Source organism: Oryza brachyantha, chromosome 4, assembly GCF_000231095.2.
Source record: "Oryza brachyantha chromosome 4, ObraRS2, whole genome shotgun sequence".
NCBI lineage: Eukaryota > Viridiplantae > Streptophyta > Magnoliopsida > Poales > Poaceae > Oryza > Oryza brachyantha.
In genome coordinates this window covers 8,967,889-8,989,319 of record NC_023166.2, presented here as the reverse complement: position 1 = coordinate 8,989,319, position 21,431 = coordinate 8,967,889, and the positions used below count along the sequence as shown (strand labels likewise).

General features: G+C 38.6%; 2 protein-coding genes across 3 annotated transcripts; one reads left to right on the top strand and one right to left on the bottom strand.

The window, feature by feature from the left end:
• Nucleotides 1-3,584: 3,584 nt before the first annotated feature.
• LOC102714004 (uncharacterized protein At2g33490-like) lies at nt 3,585-10,847 on the bottom strand. 2 transcript variants are annotated; one of them, XM_006652159.2, is made up of 11 exons: nt 10,470-10,847; nt 9,142-9,214; nt 8,933-9,010; nt 8,615-8,676; nt 8,446-8,514; nt 8,208-8,236; nt 7,916-8,123; nt 7,605-7,835; nt 6,734-6,778; nt 4,599-5,544; nt 3,585-4,034 (listed from the first exon to the last, which is right to left on the bottom strand). In XM_006652159.2, exons 1-11 carry the CDS (start codon nt 10,593-10,595, stop codon nt 4,024-4,026), a joined length of 1,878 nt encoding a protein of 625 aa, XP_006652222.1. In that variant the 5' UTR covers nt 10,596-10,847; the 3' UTR covers nt 3,585-4,023. The 2 variants fall into 2 exon arrangements, with proteins under 2 accessions (XP_006652222.1, XP_015692276.1); XM_015836790.2 differs by lacking the exon at nt 10,470-10,847 and adding an exon at nt 9,517-10,214.
• Nucleotides 10,848-15,834: 4,987 nt separating this feature from the next.
• Nucleotides 15,835-20,395, top strand: LOC102713731 (DNA-directed RNA polymerase III subunit rpc4). Its single transcript, XM_006652158.3, has 11 exons — nt 15,835-16,164; nt 17,471-17,558; nt 17,651-17,712; nt 17,823-17,892; nt 18,000-18,042; nt 18,763-18,840; nt 18,965-19,008; nt 19,083-19,146; nt 19,227-19,315; nt 19,418-19,693; nt 19,784-20,395. The coding sequence occupies exons 2-11, from the start codon at nt 17,499-17,501 to the stop codon at nt 19,937-19,939; spliced, it is 942 nt and encodes a 313-aa protein (XP_006652221.1). The 5' UTR covers nt 15,835-16,164; nt 17,471-17,498; the 3' UTR covers nt 19,940-20,395.
• The last annotated feature ends 1,036 nt before the right edge of the window (nt 20,396-21,431 follow it).

The following is a 21,431-nucleotide window of genomic DNA, read 5'->3' as shown; positions in this document are numbered from 1 at the left end:
CACCAAGCATGATAACTAGTAACTTTATCTTTTCGCTTCTATTTATATTTATATATTAAAATTTTAATTTTAATTTTAAATTTATAGTAAATTTTAAGAAATTTTTCATCAAAATTTATAGCATTGGATTTTAGGTCGCTAAAAATATATATATAATTTCCAATATGGTGTTTAGCTTTTTTTTTTGGGTAAGAGAACTAAACAATCACCCCTTAATTTGAAGTCCGCGTAACGTCACGTGATTACGGAATTTGGCCTGTGCATCTTGCTAAACTGCCCCAATACAGCAGCAATTATTTTTTTAGTAACAGGGAATTAATATATATTGCATATTCTGTTTTGAGCTTATTTAGAGCAGCAACTTCGCATTTGACTAAAGATTTTGACAAATCTCGTCATAGTCGTGGGGCTGACCATTAATTGATCTTTTCTTTTCTTTTCTTTTCTTTTCTTTTCTTTATGAAGCCATTGATCATTTCTGTCAAAAAAATAAAATAAAGTCAAGCTTGCCATTTGGTATTGAGCGAGATAATTTTAGGTTGCATTAAGGATTAAAAAATATTGCTTCTCGTGTGCGTACTTGTTATTTGTGTGACTGTCAAAATAAACAAGTGTTGTGTCAGTGATTAGCATTTGACAAAGAGAGGGAGTAATTCCCAACAAGACCGGACCCCTGCTGCAATGCCGAGAGATACTATTCATATGAGAGAAACAGTAAATAAATGTCATGAATCGTGTTTAAATATTTTAGCATTAGTACATGTAAAATACAGTTCATTATTATATCAAATACTGTAGCTAGCATTAAATCTTATCTATTTATTTCGATCGTACGGTGGCAAAATATATCAAATACACGCTACCGTAGCCCCCATGCAGTACCATACTGCAGGGATCTCGTTCCTAAGAATTCCTACTTCCTACTGTAGTACGGAACAGGAGTAGAACTCGGACTCGGATTGACCCACGTACTGTCCGATTCCGACACGAGCTCGCATCGCATGCATGCCCTGGCCTCCCATGCATATACTCAGGCGCGCGCGCGCGTACGTTGGCCGGCGCCGACGAGCGGAGCGGAGAGACGCGATCAGATCGAGAGCTGCGATCATGGCGGGCCCTTACGCCGCGCAGCTGACGCGGTGGCGCGCTGGGGTGGGCGGCGGCACGCGCGACTTCGTCGAGCACCAGGGGAAGCTGCTCGCTCTGCGGCCCGAGGACTACTACCGCAGCGCCGCCACCGGTGAGCTGGAGGACGCCGACGACGACGACCGGCGGGAGCGCGTGCTGATGGACGGGAGGCTGTACCCGGTGGCGGACGAGATGACGGTCTGCCGCGGCGGCGCGCTGCTGCGGTGCGTGGAGTTCTGCCCGGGGCCCGGGATGGCGCCGCTGCTGCTGACGGTGACGACGGCGCGGGAGCGGGAGGGGGAGGGGGAGGGGACGAAGCAGGAGGTGGCGGAGGTGGTCTCGGCGGCCGACGGTGGCGGCGTGCGGCCGCTCGGGCGCGGCGAGCGATACCGCGCCGGCGGCACGGTGCAGCACGTGGTGGACGTGGAGGGGGAGCGGGAGGCGTTCGTGCTGCTGGTGTCGGTGCGCGAGGAGCTCGCCCGCATCGTCCGCGTCCAGCGCCTCACCTGACATCGATCGATCTATCGCTCACTCCAAAATTATTTCCCTGCTATATATATGTTTTTAGATAATGGATAGAAATCTGGCCTTTGTACCAATAATTAGACGAGAACTGCGCTAGCGTACGGTATACCGTATGGGTATAGTTAATGTTCACATCTCCTCCGCGCTGTGCGCCGCCGCACTTCCTAGCTTTGCTGCGTCTCGTGTCGCTGTCTAGCCATGGTAACTCGCCGGCGCAACTATCGTGTGAGACTACATGGAATCACATTCTCGTGGTATCATATGGTTTAAAAATTTTAAATCATTTGATATTTGTTTAAAAGTTTTACGTAATTATTATTTATTTTATTGTGGTTTGGTTTACCAATAAATATATTTTATGCATGACTTGTATTTTTATATATTTATAAAAAAATATAATAAGACATATTATCAAACATATAGCTAAAAATTAATGCTATCATCTATTAAAAACCGGAAGAGCATACTGAATAAGCGAGGACAACCCTATGGCCGGTTGGTAATTTGGTACGACTGTTGTAAAATCAACAAAACATTTTTTTTTCAGTAGTATCAGAATATATTCAGTTAGGCGCCTAGCTCATGTACATTTTGAGTTGAAAGGCGAGGTACACTTGTACAGTTGCAGAGAAACAGCACAGGACCAGCTGGGTGTCGCCTCCATTTTCCATTTCTGAGGAAAACAAAAAAAAAAACTTCATTGCTGGGTACGTAGAGCCACCCTTCTCAAATATACGCAGCGATTCGCACAATCAGAGGGAGATCTTGGTATCCAATATGGACAGTGTCGTAGGGTCGTAGTTTGGCTTTTTTTTTCTAGGAAAAATTCAAACTACATATTTGCAAATAAAAAATAATTTATGAATAAAACTTTTATATGCGTGTATTTAATGATCTAGAAGCTAATGTTGTAAAATAAAATACGACATATAAACCTCAAAGTTTACTCTAAAATTAAGGTTAATTTAGATTTTGCTTTATAAGTAAAAGCGAAAAAACGAGGCTCCCGATCATTGGGAAGGAATTCATCTCCTTGAGTCAGTTATGCTTTTCTGATGAGATCAGTCAGGTCATGCACCACTATCTAAACTTTTTTTTATGCTCTCCTTTCAGTTTGAGCTTGACTTGCAATCAGCAACAAAATTGCGGCTGGTCGGCTTACTCTGCTAGCGGCATTCATCTGAATGTATCAAGATCAATGAGGGTGATCTTTTGGCGGCATATTTGCAACCAAAAAATAATTTATGAATATAAGTTTGAAAATTTTAAATTTTAGTTTATAAGCATAAGAAGTGAAATGGTGAGGGTTAATAACTCATAAGATTGCTTATATTTGGTTAAAAGATGCTCTTGTTAATCTCCAGCTGTTCAGAGTTTAGGCATGCAGTTCATTGCTTTGCTTTCTGAAATCACTATTTTCGCCTTTTCGAAGAGAATCTTGGCCTACCAGGTTTGCAAAGGGTAGTTGACTTTATACAAGTTTGTGCAAATTCTCATCTTTTGCATGTGTCCATCAAGAATAATCGTGTAAATTGTTGGAGAATTTGGATGGAGAATCTCAAAACTTTGCATGGAGTGATTCAACACTGTTCTTTCTTGACAAATTCATGCAGGAAAGTTGGGACTGACTTTCTATTTTAAATTTCATAAAACTGAAGATCAATTTTGTACATCTAGCAGGGAAGATCATCATTCAAGTTGAAATATCAGGCTAAATCTTCTGCCTTTCTTTGTCTCTGTACAGTTATTTTCATGAAAAAAAAATTCATGTGTTGCTAAATTTTAAGGAATACCAGAAATGAATGATCTTCACCATCTTGGGTCCCAGCTTCCATGGCATAACAAAAAGACGAAGAGCACTTGAATTAGAATGTCAAACTTAAATTAGAATGTGGTCATCTTAAATTAGAATGTCAAACTCATTTGCCTTGAACATTATGCTCCACTTTTTAGGAGCGCAATTAGATCAGAGAATTTTACACATATATTAGCACAGCTCAAACTCAATATATACAATTTCGACATTGCTCTTTTTGTCCTCAAAATACATAGGGAAAAACAAATGGTTTCTTCTTCAAACAATGAAAATGGTAAAGGTACATTTACAGTGCCGATATAGTTCAGATCAGCAGTCCAAAAGATGAGAATATTGATTAATGAGTGACGGTAAACTAATAGTCAGATAGACTAAATCCATAAGTTGGTCAGATAAGCCAGCCAAAGAAACAAAAAAGCTTCCAACCAGTTGCACCTTTATTTCAACTTTTTTCCTTCATAAGAAAACATAGAATTACAGAGAGAAATCTAGAATGCACAAATAATTACATACAAAATTGCCTATGGCCACTGAAGATTTGGCTGTGCAAGTGTTCACATGGTTTCTGCAATCAAAGTTGAGAAAATAGTTAATATTGTATCATAAATAGTTTTTATTAGTATTGGTAACAGTAGATATGGAATATGTCTGCCAAATGGCGATTGAAGAGTGCTTGGGTTTTCGAAATAGCAAGACAGAATCAATACTATGATCTTTCTCAGATAAATGCTTTGCCTAAAAGCTCAAAGATGATGAAGTTGGTACTAACAATGCAAAGAAGGCAATGCAGAGTGCTGCTATTTACACGGTTACATGTCAAAGGTTTGCAGAGTAAAATATATTTTTTGTGAGATGCAAACTTAATATGACAATGCACCTAATACATAATATAACAGTCCCTAATTAATTTGCTTCTCTTTTCTTGTTATGTTCTTGTTGTAAAAACAAATGTTTGAAAGAAAATTCTCTAAGTTGCAAACAGGCATCATACATGAATATGAATCACAAAATCATTGACAATTGATTTCCATCAAAACTGGAAAGAAAACAAACTCTTTGGGGATTATAGGCAAGCTGCCATGATTGTGGAGAATATGATAAAAAACACTATTTATCAGTAGAAACTTACCTTTTATCCTTGTGTTTTCAACAACTTTTTCTGCTGTTGGCCTGCGGGAAACATCAGCCAAAGATATAGGTGTTAGTGGGGGAGAGGAAACTTCGCTACTTTCTCTGCTATGCCTAGCTTCCAACAACTTATTCACGGTAAGAATGGGTGTTCTTTGGCTATTTGAAGGTATAGAATAACTGCGTGTCATGGCAGCAGGTGGTCGTGGAAGTGGTGATGCTGTTTGCGATGGTGGTGAGGCTCGGGTTGGTACATTGGGCACCTGCCGCCTTGATACCAGAGGACCAGAATATCCAACCAAACCAGGACGGGCAGTACCTACATTTGCTGGAGGCCTTGGCAGTTCATGTAGCTCACTTATTCTGGGTGATGTTGTTGGGAGTGAAGTGATCCTAGGGGTAACTTTTGGAGCCACAGACTGCCAGACTGGCCCATATGATTTTGTTGACATCGCACGAGGATAGTTCATTGATGACCTGAGATCAGTAGCAGAAAACGAGGGCTTGTTTAATCCTGCTTTGCTTGGGATTGGACCAGAAAACGCTTCCCTCTTCATTTTCTTAAAATCTGAAGTAGCGTAGGGATAAACTAGTGGTGATGATATCCCTTCAGTACTTGATGGCATCTTAACAGGTCCACTGGACATGGAGTTTGGCTTAAAACCTTTGATCAATGGGGAGGAATGCCATAAATTTTCTGCCACATGAGATTTACTTTCTGGTTGATCTGAATGAGGGGACCTATGGGTGTGTGCTGAAGTGGAGTCCTTGTCATCAGCTGGTGTCGGGAGCTTGTACGAATAATTTGTTCTGTTTGGCAGATTCATTTTCCAAAACCTTGTAGATGGATCGAACACATTGTCAGCAGAAATTGGTGCTGATTGGGTGCCAATCTCCTGCTTCAGTCGAGGAGCTGCAAAATCGGTATTTATTTGTTCGACATGTTCCTGTAAACAAATACCATTTCAAAACACTTGAGGATACGCTCGTGATGCAGCATCATAAATAAGAAAATAACAGAGGTATGAAATATCAAACTAGGACTAGAACCATCGAAGCAAAGATCTTAAAACAAATAACTGAATAAGTTCAGATCAATGTGCTCCAGCAAAAATATATTATGTCAAAATAATGGGAGGAATCACATTTTTTTACAATTATAAACAAGCAGATCTTTTTAGGGTATACTCCAGTCAACAGGCAACACTAGTGAGACACTAAATTGATAAATAACTTGTAGGCTTCCATAAATAATTACTGGAAGCTTCCATACACATATACACAATAAACAATAACTGCAGATGTGGACCCATCCAGTAGCAATAATCAAGGTATGGATGTACTCACTACCCAGTGGTAATGAACAAGGTATGCAGTTATCAACTTTATTGCCATCGCTACTTAATATAAGCATGCCCAACATAATATGTTATGTATCAGGCAAGCCACCTGATATGCAGAGCTCAAGCAAGGTAAGCAGTGTGCATGTAGGCTGGCACTTCACCTGTCCTGATAATTGGTATGGCTGGGCAAGAAGCTAACAACAAAGTGAGGATTGAAATATTTACATAACGCTCGAATAATATTGTGCTGCTTGGTTTTCTGGTGATCTCTGCTGTGGTAGGATCTATCTAGCTGCACGCAAGACCCCTCTTTTGTTTATAAATCAGTTGTCTGAAGATGTTGGCCACAGTCCAAGATTAGTAAATCCAGACATCTGAACATACTGGTTCTATCTATTGGTAATACATTTCGGAGTCCCTTAATTAGTTGAAGGCCTGTTTTTAACCATGTCAATCACATCCATAGACTGATCATACGAACAGAGGTATCTCATTATAGATATGGAAATATACTGCCAAGCGAGACTTTTATCGCACAGAAAGTTCCAGACGAAACTACATTTCAACCAAGTTATATACCAAATAGAATAATGAAAACATTAGTAGGGTATTAAAGGAACAAAAAAAAAGTTAAGAGATTCGTTGAATATGGAAACGATCAATTAAGATAATCATATCCAGTGCAGGACATGCTCTTTCTATATGCTGACCTGGATAATGCTTTGCAATATGCATAAGATTAGACTCATTAGCAAGAATTATGTGCATAACATAACTACGAGCTGAAGATTACCTGTTTTTGTTCCTTTAGACGTTCTGGGGAACATGCCTGATCCAACTACAGAGAGAATATATAGGTTGTTTCAAATTTAGATGATAACAAAACAAGGAGCATAGGAGATAGAACATGAATATTTTTTTTATTGAAACACAAAATTGGAATATACTGGTGACCAACTGCCATAGAGCCATGGATGTGACAAGTGCTGGAATCAGGCCAGTCTTTCAGAAGAATTTGGGTCTTGCACCCTTGCCAGTGTAAACTATGTCGAATGCAGGTCAAGTGGGATTGCACATAAAAGGATGCATAAGCAAATTGGCAAGAGAGGGATGACCCATATCAGAATTACCACCTTGCTCTCCCTTGGCTCGTCTGCCCCCATTCTCTAGTTCTACTCTTTCAGAAAAAATCAAATTATTTCTCCCCAATTTACACTAAATTCCAGTGCTACTGTATCCAGTAGTTGAGGGTTATAACAGTAAGATTTAAAACATAACTATTTAATTTTAAATATGTTTGTAACAGGAAAAGTATCTTTAGTTTGCTGACCATTAGCGTGAAATCTAAAAGAAGTTTCCATAATCACTGTACTATCAACATGTAATTCATCAAGTCAAATTGTCAAAATTGCACTAAACCCAACCTTACACTCACAGCTCACACCAAGAAGACCTGCAAGCGCTTGCTAAACTGACTTAGCACACTGTAAGAAAAAGGGACGAGGAATGACCCGCGCATGAATATTCTTCACAGGGTGCTTAAATTGGACAAATTACATATTTTTACATGCTAATTTAGCAAAAATGAGTGAGATTGGATTAAGGTTTGAGTAAATAAAGATAAACTGCAAAATAAGGGATCAGATGGAAAAAGGATGACTTACATCCATTGAACTTCTGGAAGCAGGAAACTCCTTAACCCTGTTGTTTATCTCATAGTCAAAACTTAACTCACTGTCATCACTTTGATTGCCCTGGTAAGAGCTGCACTCATCATTATCAGTGTCATCATCTAGTCCATTTAAGGGGTAGTCAATGTGCTGTTCCTCAGCAACTGCTTTTACATGAGGTTCCAGAGCCTCTAGATATTTCAACCCTCGCCTGAAAAAACTCAACTAAAAGTCCAAATGATGGTAAGTGCATGCTACTGTATGTGAGTCAATATTAGTTTTATGTGAAGTAGTGTTAAAAGTACCTGAGCAGAATGATGGCGAGCAGCCTGTGTTAAAATACTACGGAATTGACCTTGCTTCAATGATTTCAAGCGAAATATAAACAAAGCTGAATCCTCTTGGTACTCAAGAAAATAAGCTTGCAGTTGTTCCGAGGATAATGCTTCGGTTTTGGAATGTCTTGCCCGTCCTTTCTCTCTATAGGCTGCCCGCATGGATTCATATTCCTGTCTGAAGCCCAAAAGAATATGATAGCATTTAGAAGAAACCACAGAAGCAAGATACATGTGATAAAATTCAAGTTAATTTATATACCTTTTATGATCACAGAGTTCCTTCATTTCCTGCATCAGTAAGAATGCAATGTAAATGACACCATATCATAAAAATCACAAATTTAAGCAAAAGGAATGTAACTCATTTTTTACTCAGAAACAACCATAAGAATATATATATGGCATCAAATCAAGTTAGCAATAATCTTGCTTGAATGTGAACATTCATAACATCCAATTCTTAGCAAGGGTCTGGGGAAAACTGAAAGAGATCAAACCTCTACGACTTGTAACTCTTTGAGAAGTGACTCTGATGGGTTCGTGATGGTGCTTATGATATTCGTACGCTGAAAACACCAACCACATATAGTCAGGCTTAACAAAGCCTACAAACAGGTAATAGACTAAATTTCAGTACAATTTTATAAGAGTAGCAAAGAAATTTACATAGCTATCGACAAACTTCTGCAGTTCAAATTGGGCCTTTCCTAGCATCATCAGCACTCTACCTGAAGGTAAAAGTGTAAAACCAAATAAATACAGCAACAGAGACCAAATATTTCTATAACTAAGGAAACAACACAGGAATTCTGCATTACATGATTTTAATGAACAACATCGCAATTTCAAAGGAAAAACAGAAGCATGGAAGCATGTCAGACCAACTTTATGTCTAGAAATGTACTCCCCTACCAACACCGTTAACAATAATTGCTGTCCTACAAGCTTCCATATCTTATACGTGTATAGACCCAAACAACTCACCATTGTCATCATCATCATAATTCAATGCAGTTTTCTCAAGTAAGCAAGTTCCCATTTCCTCCATAGCTTCTGCAAACTCTGCATGTTTTTGGTTGCAACTAATTATGACACTATTACATGAATAAGGCAATAAGCTATTCCATTGTAACAATGGAGGCACTGTTGTTTATTAGAAATGTAACTTCACGTGTGAAAAGATCATTAACTACCATATACACTGTTTGTTGTTGCAGCTGCAGCTGAAAGCAAGCTGTCATAACAATTCCTCATTTCCTCCATTTCCTGTAAAGGAAAAAAAAGAACATAAGTTATAAAAACAAGGCATAAAAATATGTACCATAAAGCTCTTACTACGTCAGATCAATAATCTTTTCCACTTGTTAGTGAGGTAACATTTGGTGACGACGAAAAAAGCAAACAAGCAATTCTATCTGTTATGAGTTTGGTGCATCAATTAGAATACATTATAAAAGAAAAGGCTATAGTACATCGAAGTACTGTAACAAAATCCACTGCTTGATAGCAACATGCACTATGGTCCGTAAAAAACAGTATCCATAAACAAAGTAAAAAAACTGCCCTACCTTTATTTATATTTGCTGTATGATCATATTCTAATCTTCTCCATCATTATCCTCAATAAGACAAAGTCTCAACTCTCAAGCAATGGTTACTGGTTACTAGCCCCAAAACATTAAACAACGGAATGGACCAGAAGACTTTTTACAGAACTAATACACGTGTTTCCAGACAAAGCCTTAAACAGGACTAGAATCACTATCCAAAGTTCAACTAGCCACAATTTCTTAATGAAGATTTAAATTGCATCATCAATGGAATAGCAGATCCCACTCCGAAATGGAGTAGCAGGCTAGCAGCAGGACTGCGGCTGAAGTGGAATATGCTGACATGACTGAGTTCTCGTAAAAATACAATAACGTAATTTTCATGATGATCTTGACTAAACGAACCCGACGGCCAATGCTAACATAGACAAAGCATTTCTTCCTTTGCAATGACTTTGAATTGCTGACTTGAGACCATTTCCAGACAGAAACGTTCACCAATCAAAGCTTCCTTCCGTAGACTTTGACCAGCAACAGCCGGCTCACAGAAAACAAACTCTTCTAATAACCACAACGACACACAAAAGCAATCAACTTTCACACGCTCCATACCATACATCATATAACCTGTGGCAATAATAACAATAACAGTAACCGGTAATAACATATCGAAAGGAAGTAAGGTCAAACAATTTATTTTCATGGAATTTTACCTCCGAGTGAAATTTCAGAGAAAAATGAACGGGAGTTCCTGTTCATGCATCCAATCGCAAACAGACACCAGGGCTAAGAACAAACCGCTGCAATCACAGCGGCGCCCCCAAAGGAAATCCGACGAACAAACCAGCAGCAAAAGAGAAAGATCGCGGCTTTTCGATCGGGCAAAACCCCCCGCGATCCGATTTTGGCGCGCGGTCGCATCCAGAAAGAGAAAAAAATACAATGAACCAGAAGAAGAAAGCAAGAGAAACCTGGGCGGCGTAGGCGAGCTCGTCGAGCTTGGCTGGCGGCGGGCGGAGATCCTTCCTCTCCCTGTGGTGGTGGTGGTGGTGGTGGTGGAGGCCGAAGCCCCGGAACTTCCGCAATGGCGATTTCATCTCGCCTCCTCTCAACCCCAATCAATCAAATCAAATCAAGAACACCGAAGAAACGATACCTCCTCCTCGGCTCCGACGACTCGAAGAGGAAGGGAGGGAGAAAGAGAAAAAAAGGCCGGGGCTTTTTGGTTCTTGGCGTCTGGATGGATTTCGCGAGACCAAGAATGGAGGAGAGAGAATTCGGCGAGGTCGTGCGTGCCCTTCCTTTATGCCATCTTGGGTCTTGGCTTCTCCAGCCAGCCTCGAGTCTGGTCGTCGTCTTCCTCCCGCTGCTTGCTCGCTGCAAGTACTAATAGTAGTACCAGTTGCGTTTTATTTATTCAATTTTTTTCTTTTTTCTATCGGGAATAGAAATTAATACTAATATCTGGTTAATCCGGTCCATGTTTCATGTTTGACCAAAACGAAACAGGCGTGGCCCATGGAAAAACGGTGAGAAAAATGAGATAGCGAGGAGGACGAGACGGAAAAGGAATAAATGCAAGCGTCTAAAAAACTGCACTAAGGTTCAATGTTTGCTTTTGTTTGTGTTTATAAGTTAAAATTTAAATTTTTAGACTTTAAATTGAGAGTTAATTTTATAGTTTATTTTTAAAACTTGCTTTTAAATCATTAAGATACATAAATAAAAATTTTATTTAATTATTTTTTATTTATAAATATATTGTCAGACAAAACACCAAACAATAAGGACATATAACTCCCTTTATTATTTTATGTTACACACGGTTAATTTTTTTGAACGATTCATCTTATTTTAAAATATACAATTATTATTTATTTATCATTTATTTGTTATGATTTATTTTATTATTAAAAATCTAAAGAAGATAAATAATTTATAATTTAAAAAATCAATGACATTAAACATTAAAATACGAGATAGAACAGAGATAGCGTTTGTGTGAACTGTGTAAGGAGAGACAGAATCACATAGTCGTTCAAAAGTCGTTTCTGCTCATGTTTATAAGGTAAAATTTTGATTATTTTTTAATCTTAAATTTAAAGTTAATTTTTACGAATTTTTTTCCAAACTTAACTTTTAGATCGCTAAGAATATATACATAAAAATTTTATTTATAAATTACCTTTATTTATAAATAATTCATTTGGTTTTTTCGGTGAGAAAGCAAAACAATCACCTCCTCCGTTGTAGGTAGGTAACAGAAAGCAGAAGCTGTTTGTGCGATGAAGCAGCTGAGAAATTTTTGCTCCAATTCGACGAACTCCTAGCTTATTTTCATGTCATTGTCGGGGCAATTGCGTTCTGGATAATTCACTTAGACATTTGGATAGGAAAAGGTTTACTCCCTCCATAAAAAGATTAACTTCTAATTTTAAATTTAGATACACGCTATGTGCATATTAAAGCAGGAAATTCGGGGTTTTTTTTACAGAGAGAGTAGGTCTTATTCGTTTCACCCAGATTAATTTACTGCCACAAGTACTTCCTCTACATTACTGAGATTCAAATTTTATATCATCACATAAACATTTCTACACTACGATTTTCATTGTTTCAATTATTTCAATGATTTTTATAGCCGATTAAATGCTTAAAAATAAATCTAATCAATTTAAAATTTGATCGATGAAGTGATTAAAACAAAATTTTTAACATCTCCATGGTACCTAGAAATGCTTAATTTTTTACAGGAGGGAGTAGCCCAGAAGGCTTGACCACACGAACGAATGGCTCTAAATTAAATCGAATCCACGGTCCACAAGTCCACTCGACATGATTAACGGACGAGACCATTAGCAAGTGCAAGCAATTAATCCTAAGCCAGATCATGAATATGTTAGGCACGTTCTTCCCATGGGAAAAAACAATGCACTGCACTACTAGCCCACGAAGCTAGGCTTATGAATACACGAATCATGCATGAAGAGCAATCGTATACTTTGTATTTGTAAACTAGCTCTTAGTTTTAGTAATTTACTAGAAAAGAAAGGTATGTATGTTGCAACAAGTGAGAACAAATTCAGCTTTACATGTTGAAAATATAAGTTGATGTAGATTTAATTCATTTCAATCGAAAAAAAGAACGGAACCATCCGATACGATCTTGATATGTAAATTAAGGCACTGCGCGTGAATATATAGAATATAAGAAACTGAAATGTAGCGATGGTTCGTAATCGTGTTCCAAAGTGGAGCGTGTGCAACAGTTGTAGCACGAGCCTAGCGCAGCAACACACTTTAGTGATGTCGCACTACAGCTGAAGAGAAGACTAGCCGTGTTGAAGCAGTTGCACATAGTGCTTTCTAAGAACCCCTCTCCTAGACTTCTAGTGCAGTATGTCAAAGACGACGGTTCCTGAGACCCGCTCTCCAACCCTAGATGTTTTTTCGTGTACGTTGCGTGGAGGCTCCACTCGGTATTTATAGAGAGATCAAGATGTATAAATTATTTCAACAACTTGTAATTAAATCAGACAAGTCACGTTTAACATATCTGGACTCTACGCACATATACAGTACCACAAGTAGCCAGTTTTAGTAGATCATTCACGTGCATGTCGCATGCACGCGCCACTTGTGCTAGGTCAGGTCAAGCGAGCTGTAACACATTGTCTCTAAAATCCGTATTAGTCTGCTTTATAAATTGAGTGAAACATGTTCACATAGTATCATGTTTATTCTTTCGTCCTCGCTTTATGTAAAAGGGTTAAACCGAAGATATCATGATTGGAACATATAATATTATAAGCAGATATTTGCTCAACTAAACTTTTAAGGTGCTACTAAACCAACACTACACATTCACCTATGGGCCAGATAAGTCTAAACCATATTTCTACTAGACTTCAAATGGGGTAGTGTGTTACCCGAGCGCATGTTATTATATAGTTCTCTCTCACACCATTACTAAAATGTCTAGGATACCACTCTTCTTCTAAGGAAGTCTCCAACTTCTAAAATAATTAAAGTGGAAATAAACTCCACGTGCATGCCTTTAATGAGGTGGACTTTTGAGATTTTCTCAGGAACTATTTCTCATTAGCTAAGGCCTGCAGTCTAATTCCAACATTACATACATATTTTATACTAGAAGCAATTTCGTTCATATCCTTGTTTTCATAACTAGTATTGATGTCGTCCCTATTTATGAGGGTTTTCATTTTTTTGCCACAGTTTTTTGGACTAAAGCCACACTTTGTCCCTCTTTCGGATGGACAATAGTAACGGTGTTAAGTCCGCGATAAAAGTACCTTTTAGCCTTACTCAGGATTTTTTTTATTTTTATCCCTATATTGCTATGCATATTTAAGATTTTGTTTAAAAAAATATACTTATGTAATTTTGTTTCCTTCTGTCTCTATTTCATACTATAAGACTTTTTAGCTATCTATACGAATCTAGATTTATTAGCCTCCTAACGACTCTAAGGACCTGTTTCGCAAATATTCTTGTCCTTGATTCTAAGAAGAATAGATGAAATCACATCCAAATGCCAAAAAAAATTCAATTTCTCATGTGAATCAAAAGAAACTATTCATATTTTTTACACAGGGCATTGTTAAAGCTAGAATTTGGAAATAACCGTGAGAGAGGATCGTTTAGGAATAGTGACCGAATCGGACAAGAAAGAAAGACAATCGGACTGAAGAAAAGGTGGAAAACGACTCGGATTCAGCCGGTAGAGTTTGAATTGGATTGGAAAAGAAGTCCGGTTGGTTTAGAAGCATGCAGATATATTCGAAAGATAAACAGAGTCTGTGTAACATTTTATCTGTTAATTAGAATTAATTTAGGATTTTTGCTTTATCTCTAAGAGAGTTAGAGTTCGATCGATACCTGTTTGTTTTCTTATCTATTAGGAAACAATACCGTATTAGTTATTTCATTTTATCTATTAGGAGTCATGTGTCATGTCCGGTATGGACTCGTATCCACCCATGTATATAAATATGTATGTCCGGGGTCATTGTAAACCATCTACTTCTACATAATATAGATTAATTACTCTCGGCGCATCGCCACACTCTTCACTGAGGTTTCAACATCGACAGAACTTGGCACTTGACATGGGGATGCATTGTCTCGATCTCCAGTGGAGGTGTAAGTCCTACGTTCCGTCGGCCACGGTATTGTATCGGCTAGATTAGAATTGTCTCGGTTTGGTCCGATCTTCTGATTTGCTTGTACGGTTGCTTTATCACATCAGTTTCAGCTTAGGTTACTTCTATATCCTGGGTTGATTTGTTCGACCACTTTGAGTGCTTTACGTTGGTTTGATATTTGCTATTTGACATATTCTATTTGATACTGCCTTGGTTCGGTCCGATCTATTAGATTGCATCTATCAAATAGTTTATATCATATCGACGTATCTTGCTTATTGTTTTATTGGAGTACCAGCCGATAAGTTATCAGTCATCAGCTCATCGACTTGATAGCAATCTAGATCTATTTAGTATCTATCCTAGCATTGCTAGGCATAACCTTGAACTGTCTCGGTTTGGTCCGATCTTCTATGATTATTCTTAGTAATCTATGCTAGATATTTATAGATCTTGGTCGTTTGCCAGTTATTTATAGCCGATGATCTTTATCGATCTACATGTTTATTATATTTACATCAGTAGAATAGTCGATTGCCTTACTGCATTCTTTTACACCAATCGGCTTGACTTATTTAGATCAATAATTATTTTGTGTTGCATCGGCTTAGGAGATTTCCATGTTAATTGATTTTGGTCGATCGTAACACATGATTTATCGATTATTTAATTATTATTCAGTATATCTTTATCGGATTGTCAGCCGATCTCGATCAGCCTATTGGCTAAATACTGCTACAGCAATATCCGATTGGCTAGTTTCTCAGTTACCTATCGGCTCGATAGCCGATTTACTATTTATTTTATCAGTTGCAGGATCAAACTGAATGTCACGCCCGCGCATTATAAGAATTGAGGTTCTGCACTGGAACGGTCTTATAATAACTCCCAGATCTTCATGTGTGACACGTTATCGGGTCAACTTTTGATGTTAACAGACATGTGAAATCACACAAAAACGAGTTTCCCACACCTAAATCCAACCAACTAGACAGTAAAATACCCTTGTTTTTTTATTAAAAATCATCCACCATACCACTGATATACCCTGTTCATCAACAGGTCTCCTTCCCTAACATATGTTCTTGTCACTCTAACCGAACCGAGTGGTGATAAGATAAGGACCCACATGTAGACGTGACAAATCTTGTTTTTATTCATAGCACGAGCGGCAAAAAAAAGAAAAAGTTAAATTCCCCGCGTTTCTAGGGTTAGGGTGGAGCGCTGCCGCCGGCCTCTTCCGAGCTCCGCCGACCCACCGCAGACGACTCTCCCGAGCGCCGTCGACCCACGTCCCTCCCGCGCGGCGCCGTTGGCTCCCGTCCCTCCCTCCTCCTGCACGGCGCCGTCGGCCCACGTCCCTCCCTCTCCCGCGCGGCGTCGCCGGGCTGTCTCTAACGCCCGCCGCCGGCCAGGCTTCTCTTCCGCCCGAAGACAGTGTCGCCGCCGCCGCCGTTTGTTGAAAGCACGAGCGCCAGCGCCGTTGTCTGCCCCACTAGAGGTACTGTCAATGCAGATTTCCCCCTTTTGTGTTTGCCTGTGTATTGAACATATGAACAACCATTGTAGCACTAGTTGGAAACAAGATTTTTCTGTTTGGTTGCGTGTAAAAACAATATGTTATCTTTTTGGCACATTATAATGGAAATCTTCACTTGATAAATGGGGTTGTGAACTGTTAAATGAAATTTACAGGAATAGAATAATGAAATTGAACTAATCAACACAGTGGGTTATGAAATATGGTTTCCATATCAGATTACGACTTTTCCATGCAGGTATTGGTATATGATTCGATTAGTTTCATCTGGGTTGTGAAACATTGTATCATCCAGTATAGCAAAGTTCAGATGATAATCGAAACTATCAGTGCCTTCTTATGCAAATCCAGTCACATTAATACAGTGATGCACCATTGTGCCTTTGAGATTTGCACTTGTCCTAATGTCCTTGACTTGATAGTTTCCAGTATAGTGCAGGGTGTCTACCTACTAACAAAATGCATGGCATGCAGGGCGCTTACTAGTTTCCAGTATAATCAATTACTTGCACATGGCACTGATGTTCACTAAATGTAAAAACACGGTTGACATCGTGTGCTGATTATAGGAAAAACATGCATGGAAGCGTACCTTTATTTTAATAGGGGAAATAATGGAAGATTACTTGCTTTTGCTATGATATTCAAAAGTAGTGGAATATTCCTTATAGATGTAAGCATATATATATATATATATATAATAGTATGTACATATTTATTCTTTGAAATAAAAGCTACTAATTAAACTGATCATATCCTCTTCCATGCAATGTTTGGTTCAGTTTTTCTATTGTTGGACTTAGTTTGTACTAGAAAACATACACAAATATTTTCACTGCCCTGCACTACTCGTCGTCTCGCCTCCCGCCTCTGCATCGGGCCGCCTCCCTCCCCTCGCCGGGAACTCCTCTCCCCCATCCTTACCGGTCGACTAGGACCTTCGCTGTTCACCACAGTACGGTGTTCAGTGTGGCATGGAGATTTACAGATCCATTGGGTCTCACGTTGATTTTCCAATCAGAGCATCTGATTGGGCTTCCGAGATTATTTTGTTGCAGTGATGCATGCACGATGAACTCCCAATAGCAGTTTTTTTTGTCAATGAATTCTAGTAGAAGTTCTTTTTTCGTTAATGAAAGAAGTGTCTGACGACGAACTCCCAATGGCAGTCTTTTTATTGATGAAAAGAATGGATGATTGATTTCCTGCCATTATGTAAATAAATCTAAGCCAGATCACCTCGTTTGCTGCTGTTCTATTTTTGCAGGATTTGTGCTTCTTTTTTCTTATCTATAATGGATAACAAGGGTAAAGTGAAAAAGGAAACAGATGGCTCCCTTCCACCCCCTCGCAAGGTTGGTTGGTGTCTACTCATTTGTTCCCGAATGATTCATTTGGCCATTGGTGCTTATCTTCTCTGTAATTTATATTTTCTTTCCGACATAAGGGAGGGCTTAAATTTGCACCCAAGGTTCGTCCTAAGAAACCTCCAAAGGTCATCCCGAAAACGTATGTAATTCACTCCACATTTTCTTTACTAATGCTGTGATATCTTCCATTGGAGATTATCTACAACAGTAGATTCTGTGTTGTCGAATGAGAGTTGTGTAATTCAACAGGAAGCCGGCTGACGAAAGCAAGGATGAAACCGTAGATAAAGAATTGCTGATGAAACTCAAGACATCGCAGGTGTTCACTTCTTGTGATTTATCATCTGTTACTGTACACCAAAGATAGTTTGTTAATTAAGTCTTGTTTGGTGTTTGAAAAATCTTTAATCAGTTTGCAATTTGCAGAGCATAGATCCCTTTGCGAGAAAAGTTAAGATCGAGAAAAAGGGTAAGAGAAGCTAATTGCTACCCCCATTCCATTCTTTCCAATTTATAAGATATCATAACAATCTCGTATATGTGCAATTTGTACTCTGTGGGCATGCTCAGTGCCCACTTCCTCCCATTATTGGTTTATCAGTTGTTTGTGTATTGCAAAACATGCTTCATTTTAGAGTTTCCAAAATTTCGGCCTGCAACTACAGTTCATGTTATCAAGAAATTGAGTATGCATGGCTGATTTTTCATTGCTCCATGGAATTTGCAAATTCAGATAGCCACTTAAGTATGTTTATCGTGTGACCAATGACCAATCTTTATCTACTAGGCAATGCATACCTTTTCTTTTCAACTTATACACTGACCCTTGAACTATATCTGCTGTACAATTGCAAGTGGTTTCTTAGTTGGAAATGTACAAGTATGTGGTCCACTTGTATCTGAGGATGAAAATCTGCTGTAAGTAAAATGCTAGCTAGATAGAACAGTGTGATTTGGTTTTCACCCTGTTCTAACCAGTATAAGTCAATGCTTCATGCATTGGAATGCCTGAGAAATGCTCTGTGCAGAGGCTGCAGCAACATAGCATTTTGTTGATTCTGCCTAATCTGGATTATTTTGTGTAGTAAAAAGTGCCATGAATATATTAGAGTATTTCTGATGATGTTGGCCTTATCCCTTGATTTACATGCCTATTTGCTACTGATGTCCTGCTTTGTTGTGATTATAGAAATGCATACGCAAGTTGCATTTGGACAGGGGAACTCATCATATGCAAGATCATTTCCTATGCCAAGAACCTCAGCAGGTATTAAGAAATTTATCTCCAATGCTATATTTTTAGCTTGTCTTTTGTAAAGACACATAATCCTGAGTACTGTACGGGTTGCTCTGTTGGGATATTGACAAGCTTTGTTTACATGCATATTCAGATGGATCAGCTTCTAAATTACCAAAAGACTATGTCGAGCCATGGGTGAGTGGAGATACCGAGTTCACTAATGTGGATTTGTTTTTCAGTCTATTTATTTGATTCCTTTTCTTTCACAGGACTATTCTCACAGTAACTATCCTGTTACTCTCCCACTGAGGAGACCCTATTCTGGAGATCCTGGTATCTTGTTGGTCCTTTCAGGCTACTGGTACAATCTTTTTCTTCAACCAAACCTTATGTCTCTTCTATCCATAATCCAGAAATTCTTAATGAAGAGGAGTTTGGAGAGTCTTCTTCCACCAGAGACCAAGATGGTGAATTAACCGCAGCAGAAGAACTTGGATTAATGGTATGTCCTGTTGTTTAAGTTCATCGTTTTTCATTTTTAGTAACTGGAGGCTAGTTCTAAAAACAAATCCGTTTTGCTGATTGATGTATTGACATTTGACAGGACCGGTCAGACGAACCACAACTGTTTTTCTTCCAAATGCCTACATCTCTTCCATTACCAAAGCAACCAGACTCAGTTGCTGAGAAAGACACAGGCGCTGGGGCAGATGCTAAACCTAAAAACACAGGCTCCAAGCTGACACATAAAGATCCAGTAACAAGACCATCATCACTCGTTGGCTCTAGGCTCAAAGAGCTTCCAGGAGGTTTCATCGGCAAGATACTTGTATATAAGAGCGGTAAAGTGAAGATGAAGATCAACGATTTACTCTTTGATGTGAGTATCAATACTCTTATGCCTCAGCATTCTATCTTCATGTTTTCCATGGCTCCATGCTATTATCTAAACTGAAACCACCCTGTGCAGGTCTCTCCGGGTTCAGATTGCAAGTTTTCCCAGGAGGTTGCGGCAATTAACACCAGAGAAAAGCACCTGTGCGCCCTGGGAGAGATCAGCAAGCGTGCGGTTGTTACCCCGGACGTCGATCATCTGCTGGATTCTTTGGACAAGATGGAAGAATAAGTCAGATTAAAGTGTATGAGAAATATGATTAGTCTTTTTTTTTTCTCTCTAACCATTGGCTAGTAAAATTTGGTTAACCTCGTGGAAATGCTCCTTCAATGTATGTTTCTATGTTTGAGCTTTTCCCGGACAGGCCCAAATTCAGGCCCAGTCTGCTTGAAACAGGCCCATTCGACAGTGCAGCCAGCAAAGGCCGATGATGGCCCCTAGCAGCCTTCCTAGAAGCAAAATTTGTGATGCTATGGTTTCATTGTCCCTGTCTGGTCGTCATTCGTCAATTTGGAAAACAATGCTCAAGGTACTGCTACAGATGCAGCAGTGAGCTAGCAAAATCATATTATGTTAGAGTATCATTATCTAGCATGTCAAAAATTTGTAATATACATTATACTAATTAAATGACAAGAGTATCGTGGTTGATACATAAAGTTGGATTCTTAGCCTGTAGTCATTTCTACAAAATTAATATGCAATGCTATTCTTGTTCAGTTACCAGCCTCTTGGTATATTTACTGCCCTCTCCCTCTCTCTCATCTTCTAGAGTCAAGGTTTAACCAACAATGGTCGTGAGATTATCTGATTGCGTTTTATAGCAATAACATAATTTAAATTGTAATCATAAGTAAGATCCTCTTTGTTTTGATTTAGGCCGATTGGTTTAAGCTTTAAGCTGACTTTTTATTTTATATGGTTAAAAGCCGGTGAATTTAAAGCTTTAAGTTTAATGTTGTTCCATCTCTACTTCCAATAGACTGAAAAGGCTACTTGAACAAAGCTTTTGGCTTAAAAAAACACAGCGAGAAGTTGTTTGTCTTAGTTTCTACCTTGGCTGATAAAGGCATGTTCAAAGATAGAGCCAATTATCAATTATTATCTGATCCAAGTCAGCAACAAGGACTTATTTTATAATACATAGGTATAATAGATATGGTTTTAATAAAATATTTTTTATTATGCTAGTTTCTTTTTTATTCACCCTCACGCAAGAAAGTTTTCTTTAATAAATGATAAGAGTCGACTCTAAGTTGTTGTTATGCATGGCAACGACTTTTCTCTCTCTTTTCCTCTCTTTTCTCTATGTCACCAAATTTGCTTACGAGTGAGAGAGTCAACTAATATACACCTTTGTATGTGCCCTAAATCGATTTTTAAGCACAAACAAATGGAGCCTAATTGCATTTCTCTCTTTTTTCCCCTTCTAGATAGTGTATTGACCAAGAAGTAAAGACAAGCAAGCCACTTATTGGTTTTAAAAACTCAATTCATATGCCTTAGGGCACGTACAACGGTGTTTATTAGCTGATCCTCTTAAATGCCACGTATGCAATTTTGCTAACATAGAGGAAAGAGAGCGAATGAGAGAGAAAAATAGTTGTTATGCGTGGCAATAACTTAGAGTCGACTCTTAAGATTTATTTATTTAAGGATGCATATGATAGATTAAAAGGAAAGAAGAGTAATTAAAATGTTTTTGTTGTATTAACGAAGAAAA

What these genes read in the sequence shown, in the direction of transcription:
- LOC102714004 (XM_006652159.2), bottom strand. Translation starts at nt 10,595, where the DNA reads ATGAAATCGCCATTGCGGAAGTTCCGGGGCTTCGGCCTCCACCACCAC. An exon ending in GAACTCTGTGATCATAAAAG is followed by an intron (nt 8,124 to 8,207) that starts GTATATAAATTA and finishes TTTGGGCTTCAG; the next exon opens with ACAGGAATATGAATCCATGC. An exon ending in CTCGCCATCATTCTGCTCAG is followed by an intron (nt 7,836 to 7,915) that starts GTACTTTTAACA and finishes TTGGACTTTTAG; the next exon opens with TTGAGTTTTTTCAGGCGAGG.
- LOC102713731 (XM_006652158.3), top strand. Translation starts at nt 17,499, where the DNA reads ATGGATAACAAGGGTAAAGTGAAAAAGGAAACAGATGGCTCCCTTCCA. An exon ending in AAGACTATGTCGAGCCATGG is followed by an intron (nt 19,009 to 19,082) that starts GTGAGTGGAGAT and finishes TTTCTTTCACAG; the next exon opens with GACTATTCTCACAGTAACTA. An exon ending in CAGAAGAACTTGGATTAATG is followed by an intron (nt 19,316 to 19,417) that starts GTATGTCCTGTT and finishes GACATTTGACAG; the next exon opens with GACCGGTCAGACGAACCACA.